This window comes from Rhinoderma darwinii, chromosome 1 (genome assembly GCF_050947455.1).
Source record: "Rhinoderma darwinii isolate aRhiDar2 chromosome 1, aRhiDar2.hap1, whole genome shotgun sequence".
Lineage (NCBI taxonomy): Eukaryota > Metazoa > Chordata > Amphibia > Anura > Rhinodermatidae > Rhinoderma > Rhinoderma darwinii.
This window is the reverse complement of record NC_134687.1, coordinates 449,573,531-449,598,771: the sequence shown is the minus strand read 5'-3', so window position 1 is coordinate 449,598,771 and position 25,241 is coordinate 449,573,531. Positions and strand designations below refer to the sequence as shown.

The window sequence follows — 25,241 nt, the reverse complement described above, 5'->3', positions numbered from 1 at the left end:
CTTCAGACTGCAAAATCCTCAACACAAAGAAAACAAAAACGTATTCCTTTTATCTCGACTTACAATGATGTAAGTGGAGACCTTTCTAGGATTGTGAATAGACACTGGTCGATCATTAGCAATAGTTTTGGTCATATTGAAGAATTGAATAACAATCCTCTAATGTCTTATAGACGTTCACAAAACCTCCGTGACAGATTGGTTAAGACTAGGGTGTCAGAACACAGAAAAGGGTCACAATCCATACTTAAGCCTCTAAAACCTGGAAATGTCACGTGCCATAGATGCGTTAACTGCTCTTTAATGTGTAGGGGCAACACCTTCAGACATCCACTAACTGGTCAACAGTTTAATATTAGACATAATTTTACTTGTGACTCAGACTGGGTCATATATATCCTATGGTGTCCCTGCGGCCTCTTATATGTGGGTGAGACCACCTGTGCTTTTAAAACTCGTTTAAATAATCACCGCTTCTCGATTCGCAAAAAGAAACTTGATTTGCCTGTAGCTAAGCACTTCTCGGAGCATGGACATAATGAAAGGGATCTAACATTTATGATCCTTGATCATATCCCGCCATTACAATACGGTGGTGATAGACACATGGCTTTACATAAAAAAAAGAACTGAGATGGATATTCTTATTGAACACATTGAGACCATTTGGCCTCAATGTAGAGTTCAGTGTAGATAGGATTGCCATCTGATGTTCTTTTCTCTGTAATAATTTAGGACACATTATAATGTTTATTTTTAATTTTGTGTTTATATTTAATTTTTATGAACACTAATTTCCACATTTTTGTATTTTTTTAGATCCAAACACCACTCCCAACAGAACTTCAGAATCTCTTATATTTATACCTAATAATAAAGAAGTTGTTAAACAGACATTGTTCATGGCTATATTATGAGCTTTTGGTCCTTAATCATATCAATAAAGTATGTATAATTTTTTAACTGATGTATTTTTCTAGTCTCCTTTTCTGGATTTAAGTAACGTGGAGATATTGCGGTACTATTTACATATTCTTTAATTTTACTACGATACTATGTCGCCAACGAGGTACTATGGGTCCGTTACGCATGAGAGGTTGACGGGATATCCTGTGCACGTGAAAACGTTGCCAGTGGATTCTGGAAACCCTGGGAGTATGATCGTTCTGAACACGTAACCGTGAGCAGAGATCTATATACCCACGTGTGGATCAACAATAGTAATCTCACATCATAATGACGAAAATATGTTTAACCGCTACTCTTTCTTTCCTTATGATATCTCCATTACTTACCAGTATGAGCATTCAATAGTATATATGTTTTTTTCCATTTTTGGACCTTTTGACTTGATATAGCTATGTTAATATAGGGTAGTTATATATGACAATGTCATCCGATTCTGTAACCAATGAGATGTGGCGGATTTGCATCAGTTGCTCGGCAACCAAGGACGCCGCCTTTTACATGATCTAGCCAGTGAAACGCATTGCTGCATCATCATCATCATGCGCCTTGTGCGCCCTGTTGCCTAGCAACGACATACTTCCGCTTCTAGTCATTACACAGACACACTACACCTTGATTACCACGAGTTGTACAGCTGAACAACGCTATGGATTCCTATGGTTCTGCATGCTAAGAAATATCTGAAGTTCTGATTGGCGAGCGGATCTGTGATGCTTTATTTCAACACTGCTGAGGCATAAAATGATTATGTCCTAATCATTTGTTTTTAACGATTGTTGTATTATGTATTGTTGTTCACATTATTGTATATGCACATAAGCACTTTATGTATCATATTTATATTTTGTATTGATACCTTAAACCATTTGCTAATAATGATTCTATGCACTTGGCACTTTATTTGTATTGTAATGAGACCAATTATGCAAAGTGGTCTCAGCCCTATATATGTTCACAGTATTAGATGTGTCACTAGGCTTGATAAAGATCCTATCGTAGGATTGAAACGTTGCTTTTGTATTTGGATTGAATAAACCACCATTTTCTTCACATTGGAGTGCTGCAAATTTTCTTTTGCTATATCTGACATTCCGTCCGAGGATCGGAACGTTTTGCTGGGCACCTGTTCAATGGGTTCTTTGTGAGTGCTGCTGCCTTCTCACATTATATATATATATATATATATATATATATATATATATATATATAAATTTATTATAAACACATTTTTTAAAACCTACAGAACGCTCTGTAAATGGCATTTTCAACCACACTGTGCGAATGGGAAATCTTGCCATATATAACATCCTAGCAAGAAATCCTTTTCTGTTTCACTGGGAGTAGATCAAGGCAGAATGCTGGCAGGAGGATTTTTCTTTTAAATCTACCCTAAAAAAAAAGTAATCCTACCCCTTAGTGTACTTGCATGACATAAAATTATGTCGTTGTTTGACAATTGTACGCTATTAACCCTCAAATGTGTCCACCAATGCAAAGTAGTACCTAGGTGCAGGTGACGGTACAGCTCCTCCGGGGTTGGAGAAATGCGGAGGGGGGACATTTCCTTCTATAGGAAGAAACCAACTCAAGTATTTTTCCACCAAGATGTAGTAGGCGTTATGAGAGAAGTTGCAAACTTGTCCGGTGATAAAGTTCTGTATGGGGGAAATTTATAGGTACAGAAAAACAAAATGCTTATTACTAAATTATATTCCATACTGAAGGGAGATTAAACAAACATGTCAGACAGTACACTACATAAAGGATTAGTCAGAAATCTGGTATTGTATACTTGGTACGGTTTATTTTAGCAGTACAATACAGATTAATCCTGCGTTTTGCATCATCTTTGTTGTCAGACTAATATGGTCAGTAGAATAATTCATCTTATTTCAAAAGTTCACATGGGCCCCATTTATAACAAGTAGTGAAAAAAAATACCAAAAACTTCCCTACCATATTATATGAGGGACCCAACACTCTCTACAGCTCTAGGACCACATACCAGCCGTGATCCGCCTATTCCAAAAATTAGAAACTCATGCTGACCGGCTATCAGAAGAAAAAAATAAAAAAGTGGATTCACACAAGTAGTTTTATTTCCTGTTCGATCCACTAGTGTGTGAATCCAGCCTAAGGAGTCTCAATGCTTTACAAACACCAAAGCTCACTTCTGTTAACCCCTTCCCAACATCCGCCGTTTATATATAGCAGTATGGCGGGTGGGAGTGTATGGAGCAGGCTCATGGGCTGAGCCTGCTCGACAGAATGAGCGCGTCGGCTGTGTGTGACAGCCGCCACTTCAGTGTAACGAGCAAGATCCAACTCTTAACACCTTAGCTGCCGTGGTCCCCAGGTCTGCTATATTTGTACTCCTATGATAGGACTGTCAGTACAACGATATACTGCAATACATGAGTATTGCAAGCCCCCTAGGGGGAACTAATAAAGAAAAATACAGTTAGAGGTTACAATATATATATATATATATATATATATAAAAAAAAATATTAAAAGTTAACAAAAAAAACATTTTTCCATCTTTCCACGAGTAAGTTTAAAAATAAAAAAAAAGTAAAAAATTAACTTAACTGGTATTTCCGCGTCCATAAAAAAGTCAGAACTGTTACAATACAACATTATTTAACGAGGCTCTGTCACCACATTATAAGTGGCCTATCTTGTACATGATATGATCGGCGCTGTAATGTAGATGACAGCAGTGTTTTTTATTTAGAAAAACCATCATTTTTGACGGAGTTATGACCTATATTATCTTTATGCTAAGGAGTTTCTCATGGACAACTGGGTGTGTTTTACTTTTTGACCAAGTGGGCGTTGTACAGAGGAAAGTATGAGGCTGACCAATCGGCGTCATACACTTCTCTCCATTCATTTACACGGCACATAGTGAACTTACTAGATCACTATGTGCAGCCACATACACACACATTAACGTTACTGAAGTGTCTTGACAGTAAATGGACATCGCGTCCAGCCAGGACGGGATGTCTATTCACAATCCTGACACTTCGGTAATGTGTGTAACTTACAGCACAGCAAGCGTAATCTCGCGAGATCTCGCTGTAAATGACAGCCCAGCGTGATCTCGATGTGCTGTGTGAGTTTGTCACACACAAACATTACCGAAGTGTCTGGATTGTGAATAGACATCCCGTCCTGGTTGGACGCGATGTCTATTTACTGTCAAGACACTTCAGTAACGTTAACGTGGGTTTATGTGTCTGCACATAGTGATATAGCTATATCGAGATGTGCGGTATAAATTAATGGACAGCAGATACTAGGAGACCCTAGCAATTGGCAGGTATATGTTGAATATAGAAGGAACAAGATGTGCCTAAAGCACATTGAAACCAATTTCCCAATTGCTAAACAATGTGGTTAAAATATAACTTTTATTATTTTGCTATTAAAGATGTCCATGAGGACATAACACTCAGCACAAACGGTTAAAATTAGTAGCCAATATTGCTTCAGCACACGCTCTGTATTCACTCGGTCTGCATGTGTTGCCAGACGGAGTGTAAAATACTCAGTTGCCAAGTCTCGTGTCAGCAGCTGCAGACTGCCGAACTATAGTGGATATGATGTGATATGCGTGCTCAGAATTGCCAAGCAGGTTAGGCTTATTAAAATAGATTTAGCCCCCCCGACATGTTTCACTGTCAACACAGCGTCCTCAGGGGATCAAAACGGGGCTAGTGAGCGTGTCTACACGCGCGCTCACTAGCCCCGTTTTGATCCCCTGAGGACGCTGTGTTGACAGTGAAACATGTCGGGGGGGCTAAATCTATTTTAATAAGCCTAACCTGCTTGGCAATTCTGAGCACGCATATCACATCATATCCACTATAGTTCGGCAGTCTGCAGCTGCTGACACGAGACTTGGCAACTGAGTATTTTACACTCCGTCTGGCAACACATGCAGACCGAGTGAATACAGAGCGTGTGCTGAAGCAATATTGGCTACTAATTTTAACCGTTTGTGCTGAGTGTTATGTCCTCATGGACATCTTTAATAGCAAAATAATAAAAGTTATATTTTAACCACATTGTTTAGCAATTGGGAAATTGGTTTCAATGTGCTTTAGGCACATCTTGTTCCTTGTATAAATTAATGGGGAGCAGTGTATGACGATGATTGGTCACTGATTGATCAGCGTCATACACTTCTCTCCACAACGCCCACTTGGTCAAAAAGTAAAACACGCCCAGTTGTCAATTAAGAAACTCATTAGCATAAAGCTAAAATCGCTCATAACTAATAAAAACACTGCTGTAATCTACATTACAGCGCCAATTACATTATGTACAAGATAGGCCACTTATAATGTGGTGACAGAGCCTCTTTAATCCACACGGTGAACACCTTCGGAAAAAAAAAAAAAAAAACACCACCAGAATCACTCTTTTTTGGTCACTTCACCTTTTATCCATTTCTTCGTGGGAGATGATCAAAAAGTCTCATGTACCCCAAAATGTTACCAGTAGAAACTGCAGCTCGCCCCCCAAAAATAAGCCCCATACCGCTTAATCGATATGGCGATAAAACACAAATTTTATTTTTAACAAATCCGTTTTTTTCTTGCAAAACCAGTAAAACAAAAAAAAACAAAACTATATAAATTTGATATTTCCGTAATCAGTGACCCGCAGAGTAAAGTGAACATGCCGTATTTACCGCAGTGAATACCATAAAATTTAAAGCCCCCCCCAAAAAAAAAAATTGAGGAATCCGTTTTTTTCCCCATTCCACCCCACAAATAATGTTTTTTAAATGTTTTTTCAGTTTCCCACTACATTACACGGTACAAAAAAAAAAATAGTGCTGGGAAATTCTAGAACTTGACCCACAAAAAACAAGCCCTCATACGGCTAGATCGATGGAAAAAAAATTACAAAAAAAAAAGTTATGCCTTTTTGAATGTGGAGAGGAAAAAACAAAAGTGAAAATCCGAAAAAGCTGCAGCGGTAAAGGGTAAAGAAGTCTTGGGAAAAGAAAGCTTTATTGGATACATAAAAGCTGGATTTTCCTTTTAACAGGCGGCTTCTAGTTGTGCATTTCTTGGCGTATTATCGAACACGTCATACTGTTCCTGTTAATTGTACATGGTATTTTCCAGTAATAATTTGGTTACTTACCCTCTGTATGGTTAAGAAAATGGCAAAGTGGAACATAAAATACTCAAATGCATCTGAGGAGGTGATTAAGAAAAAAAAGAGGCAAGTAAAGCATCATTCCATGCAAAGCAAAAGGTCATGCCATTTAATGAGAAATACCAATTCATCTTTCTTCTTCTGGTAACTAGACAGTCAGAATTATTATTTTATTAAAAAAAACATTTGCAACCAATAAAAAAAGTGGAGCAGCTTTGAAATTAGAGGTGGGCGATTTTTTTTAATTTTCATTTTCTTTGAAAGGGGGAACCAATGTTTCCATGCTAGAGTCAAAGCAAGTAAAAACATGGTTAATGTTAGAGACTACACTCACTCCAGGTATAAGAAGGATGGACCAATAGTCAGTTCCGTAGCAAAACCTGCCTGAGCACTGCTTAGAAGACTATACCTTGATATCTCCGTAAACTGTAAGGCCGGGTTCCCACATAGCGTAAACGTTTCTGAATTTTCGCAACTAAATGGTGTGCGGAAATCCCGCAAAGTTTACAGTAGCAGCAAAGTGGATGAGATTTAGTAAATGGTGATTTTCTGTTGCAGGTTTTCCCCATCTAATTCAATGGGGATGTAAAACCCACCACAGAAAGCCAAGTTTTGCGGCATAATCGTAGTGATTATGCCGTAAAAATCGCAACTCTGTATAAAAACAAACCCATACTTACCCAGAACGCCCTTCTCCTTCCTGTAGTCCGGCCTCCTGGGATGATGTTTCGTCCCACGTGACCGCTGCAGCCAATCAAACGCTGCAGCGTCACATGGCCTGCAACATCATTGTAGGAGGCCGGAGCGGACGTCAAAGGAGGGATGGGGTAAGTATGAGTGCTTTTTTACACAGCAGAAATTCCATCCGGAAAACCATTTTTTCAGACGGAAGGTGCTGCAGGTTCTAGGTTGGATGCGCTGCGTGATTTTTACAAAGCGTATACGACCAGTGGGAACCCGGCCTAAAAAGAGCAATCATGTCTCATCACTCCATCTTTCTTCTGAACACACAGGACACAAGAAACACTGCTTGTGCAGATGTCCATAAGGGCCTGCTCACATCAGCATTTGGTTTCCATTGTTTGGTTCCGCGAGACCACCTTTCCGTCAGAGGAACCCATGAACGGTAAGACAAACGGAAACCATCGCTTTCCGTTAGCATTACCATTGATTTCAATGGTAAAGCTTCCGTTGCAAATGGTTTCCGTTCTGTAAGGTTTGTTTTTTTTCACGGAAACAATAGCGCAGTCGACTACGCTATTGCTTCCGGAATGCTGCAACGGAACCCATGAACGGAAAAGCAACACTCATGTGAACAGGCCCGTAGCTCTTTCCCTCTACGGTATAATTAAAAAAAATATATATATATATTTTCTTTATGTGGCAGTGTAAAGGATACTAAGAGATAAATGTAGACCAACTCCTCCAGAGGATGGAAACTGGATCTTATTATGATAGAAAGGACACTCAGGCAAGACTCTCTCCTGTATAGATGCACGGACAGGACCCTGGACAAAGCAAAATATTGCAGGTTCAACATAAAGAATCTGAAAACAAGCGTTGATGGAAAATAATAGATTTGGAAATTGAAGATCAATTAAAGGGGGATTTCCATCTGATTATGTTATGGAATATCACTGGGATATACCATAACGTTATAATCAGATGAGGTTCCCGAGAATGAGACAGAGGTTCTTTCGGCTTTTTCCATGCACCGTGGCGCTCCCGGCCACCCACTGTGCAGGTAACTGCAATACAGCTCAATTTAACCACCACTGCGCAGGGGGAACACTGAATTGCAGCCCCTTTTTTCTAGTGGGGGTTCCAGTAGCTGTACACCCCCATCAATCAGGACGTGATGGCATATCCTAACAGTATGGCGGAAAAGCCCCTTTAATTATTTCTCCCATGGATTCCAAATGAAGCTTCACTTACTGGTAGGAATGATACAGGAAAATCATATCTGTATTCCTCGGCTTGAAGCTTGTAAACTAGTTTCATCATTGCACCACTAAATAATAAGAAAAAGAAGTTCAATCTAAAACAAAAAAAACAACACATAAAATGGATCATAAACAATGTAGGGATAGACTGACCTAGGATCTAAAAAAAACAAGGTGGAATGGAAATCCAGAGGAGTAGTCTTCTCCAGTAGGCATCTTAGGTTCCAGCCTACAATGCTGCCATCTAGGCTGCCAAAGACCTGCTCAACTAGCCATGGGAAGATGGCATGCAGTTCCTTTATTAAAAGTAAGAAGAATTGGAATGAAATGTACACAGTCAACTCCACATTGCAGAGAGAAGAGGATCTTTCACTACCAGCATCAAGCTATTATCATAGTGAACAGAAAAATAGGTACCTTTGAGGGGAAATCTTCAATAACTCGGATAAGGTCCTGGCATCTTTGGTGAAAGGGTTTATTGACACAGTCAGCCTTCAGTGTGGCCTAGTTAAGGAGAACACAAAGGATATATGGTTATTATTAAACCCAATACCTAGCATAATCCTCTGCATTGTATAGAGGGCACTTAAAGGGGTTGTCCCACGAATGACATTTACCACTTATCCGCAGGATAGTTGATAAATGTCTGATCGCCGGCGGCCCCACCACTGGGACACCCACTTATACTGTGGACAGATGATAAATCTCCTTTGTGGGACAACCCCATTAAGTAAATGATGTTGGCAGCACTTAAGATTTGTGAAGCAAAAGGCAACTTTTATTCACCCATTTGAGATCTACTGTATCCAAAGCTCCAGAATTCAGTACTGGTGCCTATAGGGATAGTATACTAAATATCGGAGCCTTGGGGACAGTGCCACGCACGGAGGATTGACCATACACATCAGATGAGTCATCCCAACCAGCTAATTTCAGAGGGAATGGCTGATTATCTAAAGTGTATAGGGGTCTCCTGATGGCAGTTGTTAGGAGATAAAGATGGATCAGGCATATTGGATTTCAACATGCCCAATCCTTTGCTCACGCGGGAGCTGCTTCAATTATTATTGCCAGGCCCCAAATAAATCAAACCGGCTCCTGAAGTGGTCCTATCTGGCAACCTAATGGTTTGTTCACACTGGCAACAGGTTCTCTTTTTAAGGATATTATCTATAAAGCAGATATCTAAAAAAATAAACAGTCATCTGCTTGTTTCTTTAAAGTGTAACCTTAGGAGTAGGTTAAAAGACAAGCTCATTTAACAACCTGCATGAGGAAGCTTCTTACTATCCTAAGAAAAGGAATCATCATAACCCTCCGGAGTTGGCCATGGAGGCTTTAGAGGTAAGAAGTGGTTAATACAATTGCTTTCAAGGGATTTTCTCCTTAAAATCGAAATTACTTTTATTTTTTTCTCATACTGTATAGGTTGAGGCTTCAGAACTCAACTATTAGCAAGAAGGGTTTGGGTCCTTAGGGAGCCACGCTCATCCGTGTAGGGCGGCTCCCTCGCCGCGCTCATCCGTGCAGCGCGGCGAGGGAGCCACGCTCATCCGTGCAGCGCGGCGAGGGAGCCACGCTCATCCGTGCAGCGCGGCGAGGGAGCCACGCTCATCCGTAGTTTAGGCTGCTTTAACCCTTTTCTGACATCCATCGTATATGTACAGCAGGAGCTGGAAGGGGGAAGTATAGGGCAGACTCATGGGCCGAGCCCGTTCTATCTGCTGTCGGTGTCAGCTGTGTATTGTAGCTGCCACCCTTCTCTAATAGCCAAGAGATGCCACAGTTAATAGCGACCGTGGCATCTAAGCCGTTAGAGCGGAGCCCCATCTGTCCTCTCATTGGCCACGACGTGATCACCTGTGTTTCCATAGCAACTGGTGGCCTAACAAAAGGTCTGCGGTAGCTGGATGGGTCTATACTGTATGCTATAAATAACATGCTAACTTTATTCTTCTACTTGTGAGCACAAATATGGCTATACTAAAAAATATATATATATAGATAGATTTTTTTTTTTTTTATGTTGAAGTCATTTTTCACAATAAAAGCATGATTACATTTCTTTTTTTTTTCTTTCAGAAATGTTGCAGTTATGGCGCAAAAGTACTAAAACAAAAAACTATCCATTTGATATCACCTTGTTCATACTGACCGGAACTTACACTATTCTGCCTCTCAGAGATCAACAAAAACAGGCAGAAAAGACCCCAAATAAACAGAGCCTCAGCCTTATCTGTATCTCTGCAGCTAGATTAAACATTTGCAGCCCATGCACATACAGTAATCTGGATATGATGACTTTCAGGAATTCAACGGCGTCTAAAAACTGTAAAAAAAATAAACGCCCAACGGTACACTGGTAGTGGGAGGCAGCGAGGATAGACATCATGTCCGTACAACATCTCGCCTGTGACTCACCAACAGGTAGCTGGGCTGCGGACTCGCTCCGGGGAGACTCATTGTCCAAGCCTTTTCCGACAGTGCCCGTTTAACTCCCGCGCCAGACACCTACGTTACTTAGTTCGTCTCACTGACGTCATCACAATGCGTCCACAGGGTTATTCGAATTCGAAAGAAAATCCATGCTCACAATTAGTCCATGAATGACTTTGATTTGTGGCCATTTTCTCGAAGACTCAAGTCACGTCGTAGGCAAAATGCGCGTTTTACCGCGATTCGCGTCATAAACGCACCATGGTAGCGCACTTTTGCCAAAAAAGCAAACCGCATTTTCATCGTGAAGTGTGAACTTAGTCTAAACTTCGTATAGATGTTCACTGACTCCGTCCATGGTCACCAAGTTAGTATAAGGGACTGTGCTGTGTATGTGAGCGAGATAAATCATGTCTATACCTAAGGCATCATTGTACACCTAAGTAACCGATTCACGCGTGTGAAAATCGCACGTGAATTGGATCCGTGTGTGCGCCGTTATGCATCCGTGTGCTTTGGGAGTGGCATGCGTTATTCACGCACTCGCAAAGCACATCTTTCTTTATTATTTTCAACTGAATTGATGCGCAAATCGCGCACTGAATCCGTGTGCGGTGCGTGGTTTTCACGCACCCATTGACTTCAATGGGCGCGTAGGTGCGTAATATCGCACCAATATAGGACATGTAGTGAGTTTCACGCAGCAGACTCTCGCTGTGTGAAAATTCACACGTGTGAATCGCCCCATTGAAATCAATGGGTCCATGTGCTGTGCGTTGTTTCAACGCACAGCACACGGACGTGTGAATGGGGTCTAAGGCACTGAACGTTCAGTCAGACAGCTTCAGTATAGCTCACACATAGTAATTAATACTGTGGATTTTCCACAACGGATTTCATTGCGGAAAATCTATAGCATGAGGCCAGATTCACACGAGCGTGTGCGTTTTGCGCGTGCACAAAATGCGGCGTTTTGTGTGCGCAAAAGGCACTTAACAGCTCCGTGTGTCATGATCATATACGTGGTGCTTTTCCGTTTTCATTCATACTTTTTACTGATGTTGCCCGAATCACACGCGTCACACGGAATTGCTTCCGTGTGGTGTGCGTGATTTTCACGCACCCATTGACTTCAATGGGTGCGTGATGTGCGAGAAATGCAGAAATATAGGACATGTCATGAGTTTTACGTAGCGGACACACGCTGCGTAAAAATCACGGACTGTCTGCACGGCCCCATAGGCTAATATAGGTCCGTGCGAGGCGTGTGAAAATCACGCATGTTGCACGGACGTATTACACGTTCGTCTGAATAAGCCCTAACACAGTAGCAGCAAAGTGGATGAGATTCGAACAAATCTCATCCACACGCTGTATAAATGATAAGCGGAAAAAACCGCTAAGAAATTGACCAGCGGTGCGTTTTTTTAATCCGCAGCATGTCAATTGTATTTGCGTGATTGCTGCTTATGTGTTCCGGTTTCTCCTCATTGAATTCTATGGGGAGGTGAAACCTGCAAGAAGTGACAGATGTTGGGTTTTTTGCGACGGAAAAGCTGCGATTCCGCACGATGCTGAAGTTCGTTTCTTATTCGTCCAGTTTCTTATTCGCATTTTCAGTATTTTTGTTTTTTTAAGAATATATTAAAAGGGAAAACTTATATTAGGGCCTGTTCACATCACCGTTCATTTCCGTTCCGGGGTTCCGTCGGAGGGTTCTGTCGGGTCAACCCCGCAACGGAAACATCGCTAATGCTTTCCGTTCTTCATCATTCCGTCTGGTTTCCGATTTTCCGACGCAATCAATAGCGGAGTCGACTACACTAAAATATAAAATATGTTGCACTGAGCTGCCAGAGGTGAAAACACTTTAAAGGGAAGGTGTCATGAAATTATTATTATTTTTTATCCAATTGCTTTTACGCCTCATTCACACGACAGGGTCCGAGTGTCGGCCGATAAAATCGGCCGTTTTAGACCGTTTTTCCCGGCTGGTTTGCATCAGTTTTGCATCCGTTCCGGTTCCGGGCCGTGTTGCCATTTTTAACGGCCGATTTTGACCCGTTTTGCATCCGTTTTTTTCCCTAGATAGGAGTAAACCAACCGCACCCAGATCTGACTCTGCTGTCAATCTGGAGGACGGCTCCCGCATACCGCCTCTTGGCTGACAGCTGAGTGCGGCTGCAGCACATACTACGGCCGCTCCCCACGCTGCTGCTCTGTTTCGCAGGGACACCGGCGTGAGGGTGCGGTTAGTTAACTAACTGTTCACACTGTATTGCAGCAACAACGCATGGCAGTGCGTTTTGCAAGGCTTGCCTTTGCTCACCGCACTGTCACAACTTGACATCAATACCAAATTGCAAGGCATACTTTAATTGTTCCAGCTGTGCTGCCTGTTGAAATTAATAGCCCAGTAAAGACAATCTGAGCCTGAGCTATATAGCATAATCTTGCTGTCTTGAGACTGACAGATTGCCACATGTTGCAGCCTATTGGCTCTATTTAAAGAGGCTCTGTCACCAGATTTTGCAACCCCTATCTGCTATTGCAGCAGATCGGCGCTGCAATGTAGATTACAGTAACGTTTTTATTTTTAAAAAACGAGCATTTTTGGCCAAGTTATGACCATTTTTGTAGTTATGCAAATGAGGCTTGCAAAAGTCCAAGTGGGTGTGTTTAAAAGTAAAAGTCCAAGTGGGCGTGTATTATGTGCGTACATCGGGGCGTTTTTAATACTTTCACTAGCTGGGCGTTCTGATGAGAAGTATCATCATCCACTTCTCTTCAGAACGCCCAGCTTCTGGCAGTGCAGACACAGCGTGTTCTCGAGAGATCACGCTGTGACGTCACTCACAGGTCCTGCATCGTGTCAGACGAGCGAGGACACCGGCACCAGAGGCTTCAGTTGATTCTGCAGCAGCATCGGCGTTAGAAGGTAAGTCGATGTAGCTACTTACCTGCAAACGCTGATGCTGCTGCAGAATCAACTGTAGCCTCTGGTGCCGGTGTCCTCGCTCGTCTGACACGATGCAGGACCTGTGAGTGACGTCACAGCGTGATCTCTCGAGAATACGCTGTGTCCGCACTGCCAGAAGCTGGGCGTTCTGAAGAGAAGTGGATGATACTTCTCTTCAGAGCGCCCAGCTAGTGAAAGTATTAAAAACGCCCCGATGTACGCACATAATACACGCCCACTTGGACTTTTACTTTTAAACACACCCACTTGGACTTTTGCAAGCCTCATTTGCATAACTACAAAAATGGTCATAACTTGGCCAAAAATGCTCGTTTTTTAAAAATAAAAACGTTACTGTAATCTACATTGCAGCGCCTATCTGCTGCAATAGCAGATAGGGGCTGCAAAATCTGGTGACAGAGCCTCTTTAACTCAACCTGCAACGTATTTTGGCATCTAGACAGCTCAGAAATCTATGTTTTGTCACTTGAGCAATATTGACAGCACAATCATTTATAACAATACTTCACTACACAATTCATGGCCAAAGGTATGTGAGCTTGGGGGTCACTCACACATACCAGTTTGCACCACTGGACTTTTAATTATTTTAATTCTTTTAATGCAAATCAATAAAAGTTAAATATTAATTTACCCATAGACCACATTCTTTCCCCCTTTTCCCATTTCCTGACCTATTATAGTCACTCACTTCTCCTGTGGCGGAATCCCTGGCCATGGGGTCGGGGATTCCGCTTCAGAAGTGAGTGACGTCGCTGTGTCCATATATGGACAGCGTAGTCTCTCACTTCTCCTGTAGCGGAATCCCCGGCCACAGGGTCGGGGATTCCGCTTCAGAAGTGAGTGACGTCGCTGTGTCCATATATGGACAGCGTAGTCACTCACTTCTCCTGTAGCGGAATCCCCGGCCAAGGTGTTGGGGATTCCGCTTCAGACGTGCGTGATGTCGCTGTGTCCATATATGGACAGCGTAGTCACTCACTTCTGTAGCGGAATCCCTAATCCCCGGCCGGGGATTGCAGATTCCGACTTCTACAGGGAGCAAAAAAAGACCCTCCTCCTCCTCACATGCACTCTGCACTGTGAGGAGGAGGAGGAGAGAGAGCGCGAGCGACGGAATACATGGCCATCACTCGGGACACATTCCGGTGATGGCCGTGTATTACCCGGCCCCATAGACTTCTATGGGAGCCGGGCGGCCGGGTAAACGGCTGAAAATAGGGCATGTCCCATTTTTTGACGACCAGGTTTCCCGGGCCGTCAAAAAATCGGTCGTGTGAATAGCCCCATTAGGGGTCTATTGTTCCTAATGCAGCCGGGTGACGGCCGATTTATGAACGGCCGTCACCCGGCCGGGAAATCCTGTCGTGTGAATAAAGGCTTAGTATGATATTAAAATAAATTTTATTTATTTGTGTTCTTGTGTTTTACTTTTTACTTTTTTCTTACTTTTACTTCTCTATGGAGGCTGCCATTTTTTTTTTATCTCTGTATGTGTCGATTAACGATACATACAGAGATGTAATACGGCACATACATCCCCATTGAGAATGCGAACGGGAGCCGTTCCATTCACTACAGCGTACGCCGTCTGTGTGTGAACGGCGCATGCACCGCTCCCACACAGACCAAAAGGAAGGTTTTTGGCAGAGCGAAATCCGGCGCCATTTTCATGTGGACCGGAAGCCGCGGCCGGATAGTATGATGACGACTTCCATCCGCGGCTTCTGGCCATATGTTCAAGGAAGCGAAGGCGCAAGAAATAGGAGCGGAGGCGGCAGCGCCGGAAGGAAGATATAAGTTATGTTCGTGTATGTGATGTGTGTTTTACGTTCGTGTATGTTCATGTTATACTGTCTGCTTAGCACTGCATCTAAGCCTCCTACACTGTGCAGTCGCTCAGAAAATGGCGGCACACAGTGTAGGAGGTTTGACGATTCAAACCCCCTCCTTCTCCTGGCACTAGCCAGAATAAGGGAGGGGGGATTGTGTGAGGACAGTAGAGGAGAGTGTGTCTACCCCAAATTTGCAGCATAAAGCAATGAGGTTGCTTTACCACATTGACCATGCTGCAATTTTGGGAAGTGCTCCCTCTAGTGCCCAGCACATGGAAATGTTATAAATTAGAATCTAATTTATAATATTTCCTGACTTGTGAAAAAATTAAAACAATGTGTAATCACTCAAATAATAATTGTTTAACTAAAAAAAAAAAAAATTTCTAGCGACACATTCCCTTTAAAACAGTCTTTGTGACTTTGGGCCACCCATTTCACACTGTCAACATACAGAGAGGAATGTCACACATCAAAATCAGTCAATTTCAGCCTGGCCCGAACAGGTTCTGGGCATGAAAGATGGCATCAAGATGGGCAAATTGACAATTTTTACAGATTTGAATAAGTGACTGATGTTTTTGAGGGGTTAAATGACTTTGGGCCACTCATTTTACAATGCCAATATATAGAGAGGAATGTCCCGCATCAAAATCAGTAGAGTTCATCCTGGCCCGAACAGGTTCTGGGCATGAAAGCTGGCAGCAAAGTGGGAAAATTATCACTTTTTCCAGATTTGAATAAGTATCTGAAGTTTTTGAAGGGTTAAATGACTTTGGGACACTAATATCATGCTGCCAACATACAGAGAGGAATGCCCCGCTTCAAAGTCAGTAGAGTTCTGCCGGGTCCGAACAGCTTCTGGGGATGAAAGCTGGCATTAATGTGGGCAAAAATGAAATTTTTCCAGATTTGAATAAGTAACAGACGTTTTTGAAGGGCTAAATGACTTTGGGCCACTCATGTCACACTGCCAACATACAGAGAGGAATGCCCCTCATCAAAGTCAGTAGAGTTCAGCCTGGCCCGAACATGTTCTGGGCATGAAAGCTGGTATGAAAGTGGGTAGACGGATACTTTTTCCAGATTTGAATAAGTTACTGATGTTTTTGAAGGGTTAAATGACTTTGGGACACTCATTTCACACTGCCAACATACAGAGAGGAATTCTCTGCATCAAAATAAGTTGAGAACAGACTGGCCTGAACAGCTTCTGGGCATGAAAGCTGGCATCAATGTGGGCAAAATTAAAAAAAATTTAGATTTGAATAAGTAATAGACGTTTTTGAAGGGCTAAATGACTTTGGGCCACTCATGTCACACTGCCAACATACAGAGAGGAATGCCCCTCATCAAAGTCAGTAGAGTTCAGCCTGGCCCGAACATGTTCTGGGCATGAAAGCTGGTATGAAAGTGGGTAGACGGATACTTTTTCCAGATTTGAATAAGTAACTGATGTTTTTGAAGGGTTAAAGAGGCTCTGTCACCAGATTTTGCAACCCCTATCTGCTATTGCAGCAGATAGGCGCTGCAATGTAGATTACAGTAACGTTTTTATTTTTAAAAAACGAGCATTTTTGGCCAAGTTATGGCAATTTTTGTAATTATGCAAATGAGGCTTGCAAAAGTCCAAGTGGGTGTGTTTAAAAGTAAAAGTCCAAGTGGGCGTGTATTATGTGCGTACATCGGGGCGTTTTTAATACTTTCACTAGCTGGGCGCTCTGAAGAGAAGTAACATCCTCTTCTCTTCAGAACGCCCAGCTTCTGACAGTGCAGATCTGTGACGTCACTCACAGGTCCTGCATCGTGACGGCCACATCGGCACCAGAAGCTTCAGTTGATTCTGCAGCAGCATCAGTGTTTGCAGGTAAGTCGATCTTACCTGCAAACGCTGATGCTGCTGCAGAATCAACTGTAGCCTCTGGTGCCGATGTGGCCGTCACGATGCAGGACCTGTGAGTGACGTGACAGATCTGCACTGTCAGAAGCTGGGCGTTCTGAAGAGAAGAGGATGTTACTTCTCTTCAGAGCGCCCAGCTAGTGAAAGTATTAAAAACGCCCCGATGTACGCACCTAATACACGCCCACTTGGACTTTTACTTTTAAACACACCCACTTGGACTTTTGCAAGCCTCATTTGCATAACTACAAAAATGGTCATAACTTGGCCAAAAATGCTCGTTTTTTAAAAATAAAAACGTTACTGTAATCTACATTGCAGCGCCTATCTGCTGCAATAGCAGATAGGGGTTGCAAAATCTGGTGACAGAGCCTCTTTAAATGACTTTGGGCCAAACATTTCACAATGCCAACATACAGAGAGGTATGCACGCGTCAAAGTCAGTCAAAATCAGCCTGGCCTGAACATGTTCTGGGCATGAATACTGGCACCAAAGTGGGTAGACGGACTCTTTTTCCAGATTTGAATAAGTAACTGATGTTTGTGAAGGGTTAAATTACTTTGGGCCACTCATTTCATACTGCCAACATACAGAGAGGAATGCCCTGCATCAAAATCAGTCAAGATCAGCCCTGCCCAAAAAGGTTCTGGGCATGAAAGCTGGTATGAAAGTGGGTAGACGGGAAAGTGGGATACTTTTTCCAGATTTGAATAAGTTACTGATGTTTTTGAAGGGTTAAATGACTTTGGGACACTCATTTCACACTGCCAACATACAGAGAGGAATGCTCTGCATCAAAATAAGTTGAGAACAGACTGGCCTGAACAGCTTCTGGGCATGAAAGCTGGCATCAATGTGGGCAAAATTAAAAAAAATTCAGATTTGAATAAGTAACTGACGTTTTTGAAGGGCTAAATGACTTTGGGCCACTCATGTCACACTGCCAACATACAGAGAGGAATGCCCCTCATCAAAGTCAGTAGAGTTCAGCCTGGCCCGAACATGTTCTGGGCATGAAAGCTGGCATTAATGTGGTTAGACGTACACTTTTTCCGGATTTGAATAAGTATCTGGTATTTTTAAAGGGTTAAATTACTTTGGGCCATACATTTCACACTGCCAACATACAGAGAGGAATGCCCCACATCAAAATCAGTTGAGATCAGCCTGGCCCAAACAGGTTTTGGGCATGAAAACTGGCATCAAATTGGGCAATTTGACAGTTTTTATAGATTTTAAAAAGTAAGTGGTATTTTTAAAGGGTTAAAGGACTTTGGGTCACTAATCTGACACTGCCAACATACAAAGGGGGATGCCCCTCACCATATTCAGTATCGTTCAGACTGGCCTGAACATGTTGTGAGTATCAAGGCTGGTAACAAATTCTGAAGACGGACACTTTTCGTTGAATTGGATAAGTTTGACTGGGTCTTGTCTGTCTTCTCATTTACTCCCCCCCCCCCCCATTAGGCACAGATTAGTTAAAATGACAGCGGTTCCAAATTTGTTACATAAAGGACACAGCCTATGCCAGATGCACTACATTTACTATAATGAAGTCTATCATGTTTTCTTTGTTGTGTCCAATATTTTAGTGGATTAGTGCGGCATGTTGAGCTTTATTTCTACCATTTATGACAGAAATCTACAATAGAGACTCTTTAAAGAGGATCAGTCACTAGTTTTAAGTAACCAAATGCCATATCTCATATTTAGTATATATAAATATCTGATATTCTAGCATTTTGGTGTTAGGCTATACTAACCATGGGATGGTAGAAATATTGTCTCTCTACACATAGAAACACCGCCCCAGGAGAAAGAATATTGTTAGCGCCCCTGTGGCTGCATATAACTAATGGGGCTTATATCTCTGGAACGGCTGAACCGATTTTGACAAAACAAACACCAAAATGCTAAGGCTTCGTTCACATCTGCGTCAGGGCTCCGTTCAGGCGTTCTGTCGGACCTTTCTGTCAGGGGAACCCATGAACAGAACCTTGACTGAAACAAACCATAGGTTTCCGTTTGCATCCCCATTGATTTCAATGGTTACGGATCCGGTGCCAATGGTTTCCGTTTGTCTCCGTTGTACAAGGGTTCCATCATTTTGACGGAATGAATAGCGCAGTAGACTACGGTATTGATTCCATCAAAATGACGGAATCCTTGCACAACAGAGAGAAGCGCAAACCATTTGCACCAGACCCATCACCATTGAAATCAATGGTGATGCAAACGGAAACCTATGGCTTCCGTATGTTTCAGTCAGGGTTCCGTTCTGACGGAAAGCTCCAAAGGAACGCCTGAACGGAGCGCTGACGCAGATGTGAACAAAGACTTAGGGTGACGTCAGATGAGATATTGCATTTGGGTACTTAGAAGTGGTGACAGATCCTCTTCAATGAGTGTCCGATACACATGTGAACAGACTTTTAGTTATGAATGGATAAGACTCAGGTAACATTTGGGTTAGAGGCTCCGTCAAAATTTCTAGTCACAATTATTAAACAGATAATGATGTACGCAGCGTTATTGTAACTGTAAGGATGGGTTCACACAACCTATTTTCAAACGTAAACGAGGCGTATTATGCCTCGATTTAAGCCTGAAAATAGGGCTACAATACGTCGGCAAACATCTGCCCATTCATTTGAATGGGTTTGCCGACGTACTGTGCAGACGACCTGTCATTTATGCGTCGTCGTTTGACAGCTGTCAAACTACGACGCGTAAATTGACTGCCTCGGCAAAGAAGTGCAGGACACTTCTTTGCAACGTAATTTGAGCCGTTCTTCATTGAAGTCAATGAAGAGCAGCTCAAGATTTACGAACGTCACAGACACCTCGCATAATGCGAGGAGGAGCTTTTACGTCTGAAACGACGCAGCTGTTTTCTCCTGAAAACAGTCTGTCTTTTCAGACGTAAAAGCCTCTCATCGTGTGCACATACCCTGACAATGACTGAACCGCCAACCCCGAAGTCAATTGGGTCCAGCACACACTGGTGTTAAGGTCATAGTGTTTGATGTCAAAAATCATGTTGAGGAATGATAGGGAAAAATTAAGCAATTCAACTTTTTGCTAATATATCGATATGGAGAATGGTAACCATTTATTTATTCTGTTGTGTCAGTTAACAGATATGAAGTGACAGGAATTCCATCTTTTTACATAACCTTCTCTTTATAACATTATGTAAATGTTACGACGCGGGGTGTGTCTCTTTCAGCAGCCTCCTCCTCCCCTCTCTATAGACTTCAATTTTAAAAGCAGGAAAGAGCAAAGCAGCCTGATAAATAGAGAAAGTAATATATTTATTTAATAACATATATTACAAAGTTCCTTATATATTTACCAGTACTATCCATTCATGAAAAGTTGTTTTATAATTAGACAGCGTAAACTCAGACCAGACAGTATTTACTGATGCAAATTTAACACAGTGGCTGATGCTGGATGATAAATGTTTTTAACAGGTTCCCGACCGCTGGCCGTATTTATACGGCCAGCGGTCAGGGCCTCTGAAGTCCGCCGTATAGACTATTTACGGCGGCACTTCAGAGACTGTGCACGCGCGATCGCGTGCACACAGCTCTGTGCCCTGGCTGTTGCTAACAGCCATGGGCACTGGGCAAAATGTCAGGGGTCAATCTTTTGGCCCCTGAACATGTGATCGCTGTGACAACCAATCACAGCGATCACATGCATTTCTGCATAGAAAACAGTGTGCACGCGATCGCGTGCACACAGCCCTGTGCCCACGCTGTTACCAACAGCTCTGGGCACTGGGCAGAGTATAAGGGACCAATCTGATGGTCCCTGAACATGTGGTCGCTGTGAAAACCTATCACAGCGACCACATTTGTTTTATTTTGACTTTTCTGGCAGTAAATCTCCTGCCTCTTTTCTTCTCCTCAAACATTGTTTCAGTTTGAGGAGAAGAAGAGACTCGGGAGAATTGCTGCCAGAAGATTACAGTGAAAAAAAATACAGTTACACTATAAAACATTCTCTGTATAGATAGATTTTTATCTATCTATACAATCTATCTATCCATCTATCATTTTTTCTATATATCTACCTTTCTTTCTTTTATTCTATTAGAATAGGCAGGTAGGGAGTATATAATTATATATATATCCACATATATATAATATATATAGCAATAGCGGTTTATTTTTTTGTTAGCGGTAGTGTAGATATATATACCAGTTAGTTTGTGTGTTTTATATAAAAAAAACTAAAAAAAAAACAATTTGTTTAGTTAGTGTTAGTGTTAGTTACGTTATGGCGAGGAAGTTGTTTAGCGCCGAGGAGGCATACGCCATGCTGTGGTCTGAGTCGGAGACCGCATCAGAGATGGCGTCCGAGATGGAACCTGTTTTAGGTAGTGACGATGACAGCGTCACTTCAGGTTCATCTTCAGGGGACGTTGTCCCTGATGCAGTTGAAACTGCAGAACTTGAAAGCGCAGGGCCAAGTAGCGCTGTAGCACGGGACAGCCTGGTCCCTTCAGTCCAGGCTCTTGTATGGGCACCTGCCCCATCTTTTGGGCCTAGAATCCACGGATTTACTGCCACTCCTGGCATAACCGTGGACAATACAAATTTTGTCCAAATGGATTACTTCCATTTATTTATAACGGACGACATCCTAAATCAGATTGTCCACGAAACAAATTTATATGCCACTCAATATATAAGGCAGAAACCTTCATCCACCCATGCCAGAGATTGGACGCCCACCAATTTGCTGGAATTAAAAAATTTTTTGGGGCTTACCCTAAATATGGGTATTGTCAAAAAGCCCTCCATTAGGTCTTACTGGTCAACAAGACCCGCCCAAGCCACCCCAGTATATTCTGCAGTAATGCCCAGGTCTCGTTATGAGACAATAATGAGGTTCCTCCACTTCAATGACAACGCACAGGCCCCCCCAAGTACCGATGCAAACCGGGATCGGTTGTTCAAAATAAGACCGCTAATAAATTCCCTGAATAATTTATTTCTGCAACTCTACACCCCTGAGCAGAATGTAAGTGTGGACGAATCCCTCCTCAACTTTCATGGCAGACTTAGCTTTCGCCAATATCTACCTTCAAAAAGGGCAAGATATGGCGTTAAGCTCTACAAATTGTGTGAAAGCGGGTCAGGATATACCACCGCCTTCAGAATTTATGAAGGGCGGGACCGCACAATAAATGTTCCTGGATGCCCCCCTGATCTTTCCACCAGCAGTAAGATTGTGTGGGAGATAATGCAGCCTCTGCTTCACAAGGGGTACCACCTGTACTGTGATAATTTTTATTCGAGTGTGCCCCTGTTTAGGCATTTGCATGCTGCAAGGACTGGGGCATGTGGTACCATGCGCAAAAACAGAATTGGTTTTCCACAGCAATTAGTGGGGAAGCGCATGGTAAAGGGGGATTCCTGTGCTTATGCATCTGAAGAATTGCTGGCGGTCAAGTTCAGGGATCGCAAAGATGTGTATGTGCTAAGCACGATTCATACCGCAGGAACAGTGGCAGTGAGGGAAAGTGGGGCAACATCGGACAAGCACAAACCAGTGAGCGTGTCCGAATATAACAAGTACATGGGGGGGGGGGTGGATTTAAGCGACCAGGTTTTACAGCCCTATTTAGTAAAACGCAAAACTAAAACCTGGTACAAAAAAGTGGCCATTTATTTGTTACAGGTGGCCATCTACAACTCATTTGTGCTCTACAAAAAAAACAGAGGCGGAGACACATACCTGGATTTCCAGGAAAAAATTATTGAAGGCCTCATTTTTGATGTTCAAGACACCCGAGAATGCCCCCAGTCTGAGGATGTCACGCGACTGACTGAAAGACACTTCATCAGTCGGATTCCCCCAACACCAACCAGAAGCAACCCTCAGAAAAAGTGCCGCGTCTGCAGAAAAGACGGGCACCGCAAAGATTCCCGATATTTCTGTCCCTCATGTCCCTCGCAACCAGGCCTGTGCATTGAGCCATGTATTAAAAAATACCACACTGTTCTGAATTATTAGATTTTAGTTAATTCGTTGAAAATATATTTGCCCTACATAACGTTTTTATTTTTCCCCTGATTTTACTCCAAGGGTGAGGGAGGGAATGGGTGGGTGGGGGGTGGATGTCATGTTTGCATATTCTCTAAAGTTCATCTGCTGGAGAGCTCCATTTGCATAAACCTGCAATTTCTTATTTTAGAAAACCCCAAAAAATACATTCCCATTATACCCCTAGATGAATATTTTGGGATTTCTGCTTCAAGAGCAGATATTTTGGAAGTGTTATAGAAACTTTGTTGAGTTTTGTAAAACCAGCTTTGAAAAAAAGCGATTTGTGAAATAAGCTTCTTCTATCGTCCGCCCTCCTACATCTCTATGTGATAATAAGGCACACATATTTGTTATCCCCGTGCACGGGAGAAGTGGCAGAATGTGAAAGGAGATGAATTTTGTCCGTGGTCTATGCCGTGTGTGAAAAATGCTGGTATAAACTGACGCATTTGCTAAAAAATTGCTAATTTTATTTTGATCCATCTTATTCAAGAAACTTTCAGAAGAAAACTGGACTGTCTAAAAATATGATAAACCGCTTGAAGAAAACCTTGTGGGGTCTACTTGCGTGAATGAAGTAATTTATGGGGTGATTCTAATCTTTCAGCAGCATTAGGCCCCCCAGAAAACAGTATGCGGCTATAAAATCAAGTGCAGAATTCCTGGACCGAAAAGGCCAAAAAGCCTCCTTTTATGCCAAGCCCTGGCACATGCCTGTGAATAAAGCACACATATTTGGTATCCCCATGCACAGGAGAAGTGGAAGAATGTGAAATGCGATGAATTTTGTCCTTGGTCCATTTTGCGTGTGAAAAAGCTAGCATAAACTGACGCATTTGTTAAAAAAAAAGGTAATTTTATTTTGTTCCATCTTATTCAAGAAACTTTCAGAAGAAAACTGGACTGTCTAAAAATATGATAAACCCCTTGAAGGAAACCTTGTGGGGTCTACTTGTGTGAATGAAGTCATTTATGGGGTGTTTCTAATCTTTCAGCAGCATTACGCCCACCAGAAAACAGTATGCTGCTATAAAATCAAATGCAAAATTCCTGGACCGAAAAGCCTCCTTTTATGCCAAGCCCTGGCACATGCCCGCACAGTGAATAAGGCACACATATTTGGTATCCCCATGCACGGGAGAAGTGGAAGAATGTGAAAGGAGATGAATTTTGTCTGTGGTCTATGCCGTATGTGAAAAATACTAGCCTAAACTGACGCATTTGCTAAAAAATAGCTGAATTTTTTTTGTTCCATCTTATTCAAGAATCTTTCAGAAGAAAACTGGACTTGCTAAAAATATGATAAACCCCTTGAAGGAAACCTTGTGGGGTCTACTTGTGTGAATGAAGTCATTTATGGGGTGATTCTAATGTTTCAGCAGCATTACACCCCCCAGAAAACAGTATGCGGCTATAAAATCAAATGCAAAATTCCTGGGCCGAAAAGCCTCCTTTTATGCCAAGCCCTGGCACATGCCCGCACAGTGAATAAGGCACACATATTTGGTATCCCCATGCACGGGAGAAGTGGAAGAATGTGAAAGGAGATTAATTTTGTCCGTGGTCCATACCGTGTGTGAAAAATGCTAGCATAAACTGGCGCAATTGCTAAATTCTTGCATTTTTTTCCAATTTTGCCCACTTTAGAGAAAAAAATAAAAATGATATATACTGACAAATGCTACTAAAAGAAAGCCCTATCTGTCCTTTAAAAAGAGTGTCAAATTCAAAGATGAACTTTATTCACCTGCTGAGTTATACCGTGTTTCCCCGAAAGTAAGACAGTGTCTTACTTTCTTTTTATCCCCAAAAGCCCCACTATGTCTTACTTTCGGGGTATGTCTTATATTGGAAAAAAATTGTCGAATTTTTTTTTTTTTTTTTTTCACAAACTTTATTTAACTGTTTTACTTTTTTTTTTTTAGTCCCA

The 25,241-nt window shown here is 42.2% G+C and overlaps 1 protein-coding gene across 2 annotated transcripts in view; it reads right to left on the bottom strand.

Annotated features, from left to right (window-relative positions):
- The window catches only part of SMPD4 (sphingomyelin phosphodiesterase 4), a 72,382-nt gene extending 61,754 nt beyond the window's left edge, over window positions 1-10,628 (bottom strand). For both annotated transcript variants that reach the window (XM_075831927.1, XM_075831935.1), the window contains exons 1-7: window positions 10,515-10,628; window positions 8,511-8,597; window positions 8,247-8,389; window positions 8,086-8,161; window positions 7,550-7,658; window positions 6,136-6,188; window positions 2,473-2,624 (exon numbers count right to left, since the gene is read on the bottom strand). In XM_075831927.1, the coding sequence (XP_075688042.1) occupies window positions 2,473-2,624; window positions 6,136-6,188; window positions 7,550-7,658; window positions 8,086-8,161; window positions 8,247-8,389; window positions 8,511-8,597; window positions 10,515-10,556 (662 nt within the window). In that variant the 5' untranslated portion in view covers window positions 10,557-10,628. The remainder of the gene's footprint in view (window positions 1-2,472; window positions 2,625-6,135; window positions 6,189-7,549; window positions 7,659-8,085; window positions 8,162-8,246; window positions 8,390-8,510; window positions 8,598-10,514) is intronic.
- Window positions 10,629-25,241: the final 14,613 nt, after the last annotated feature.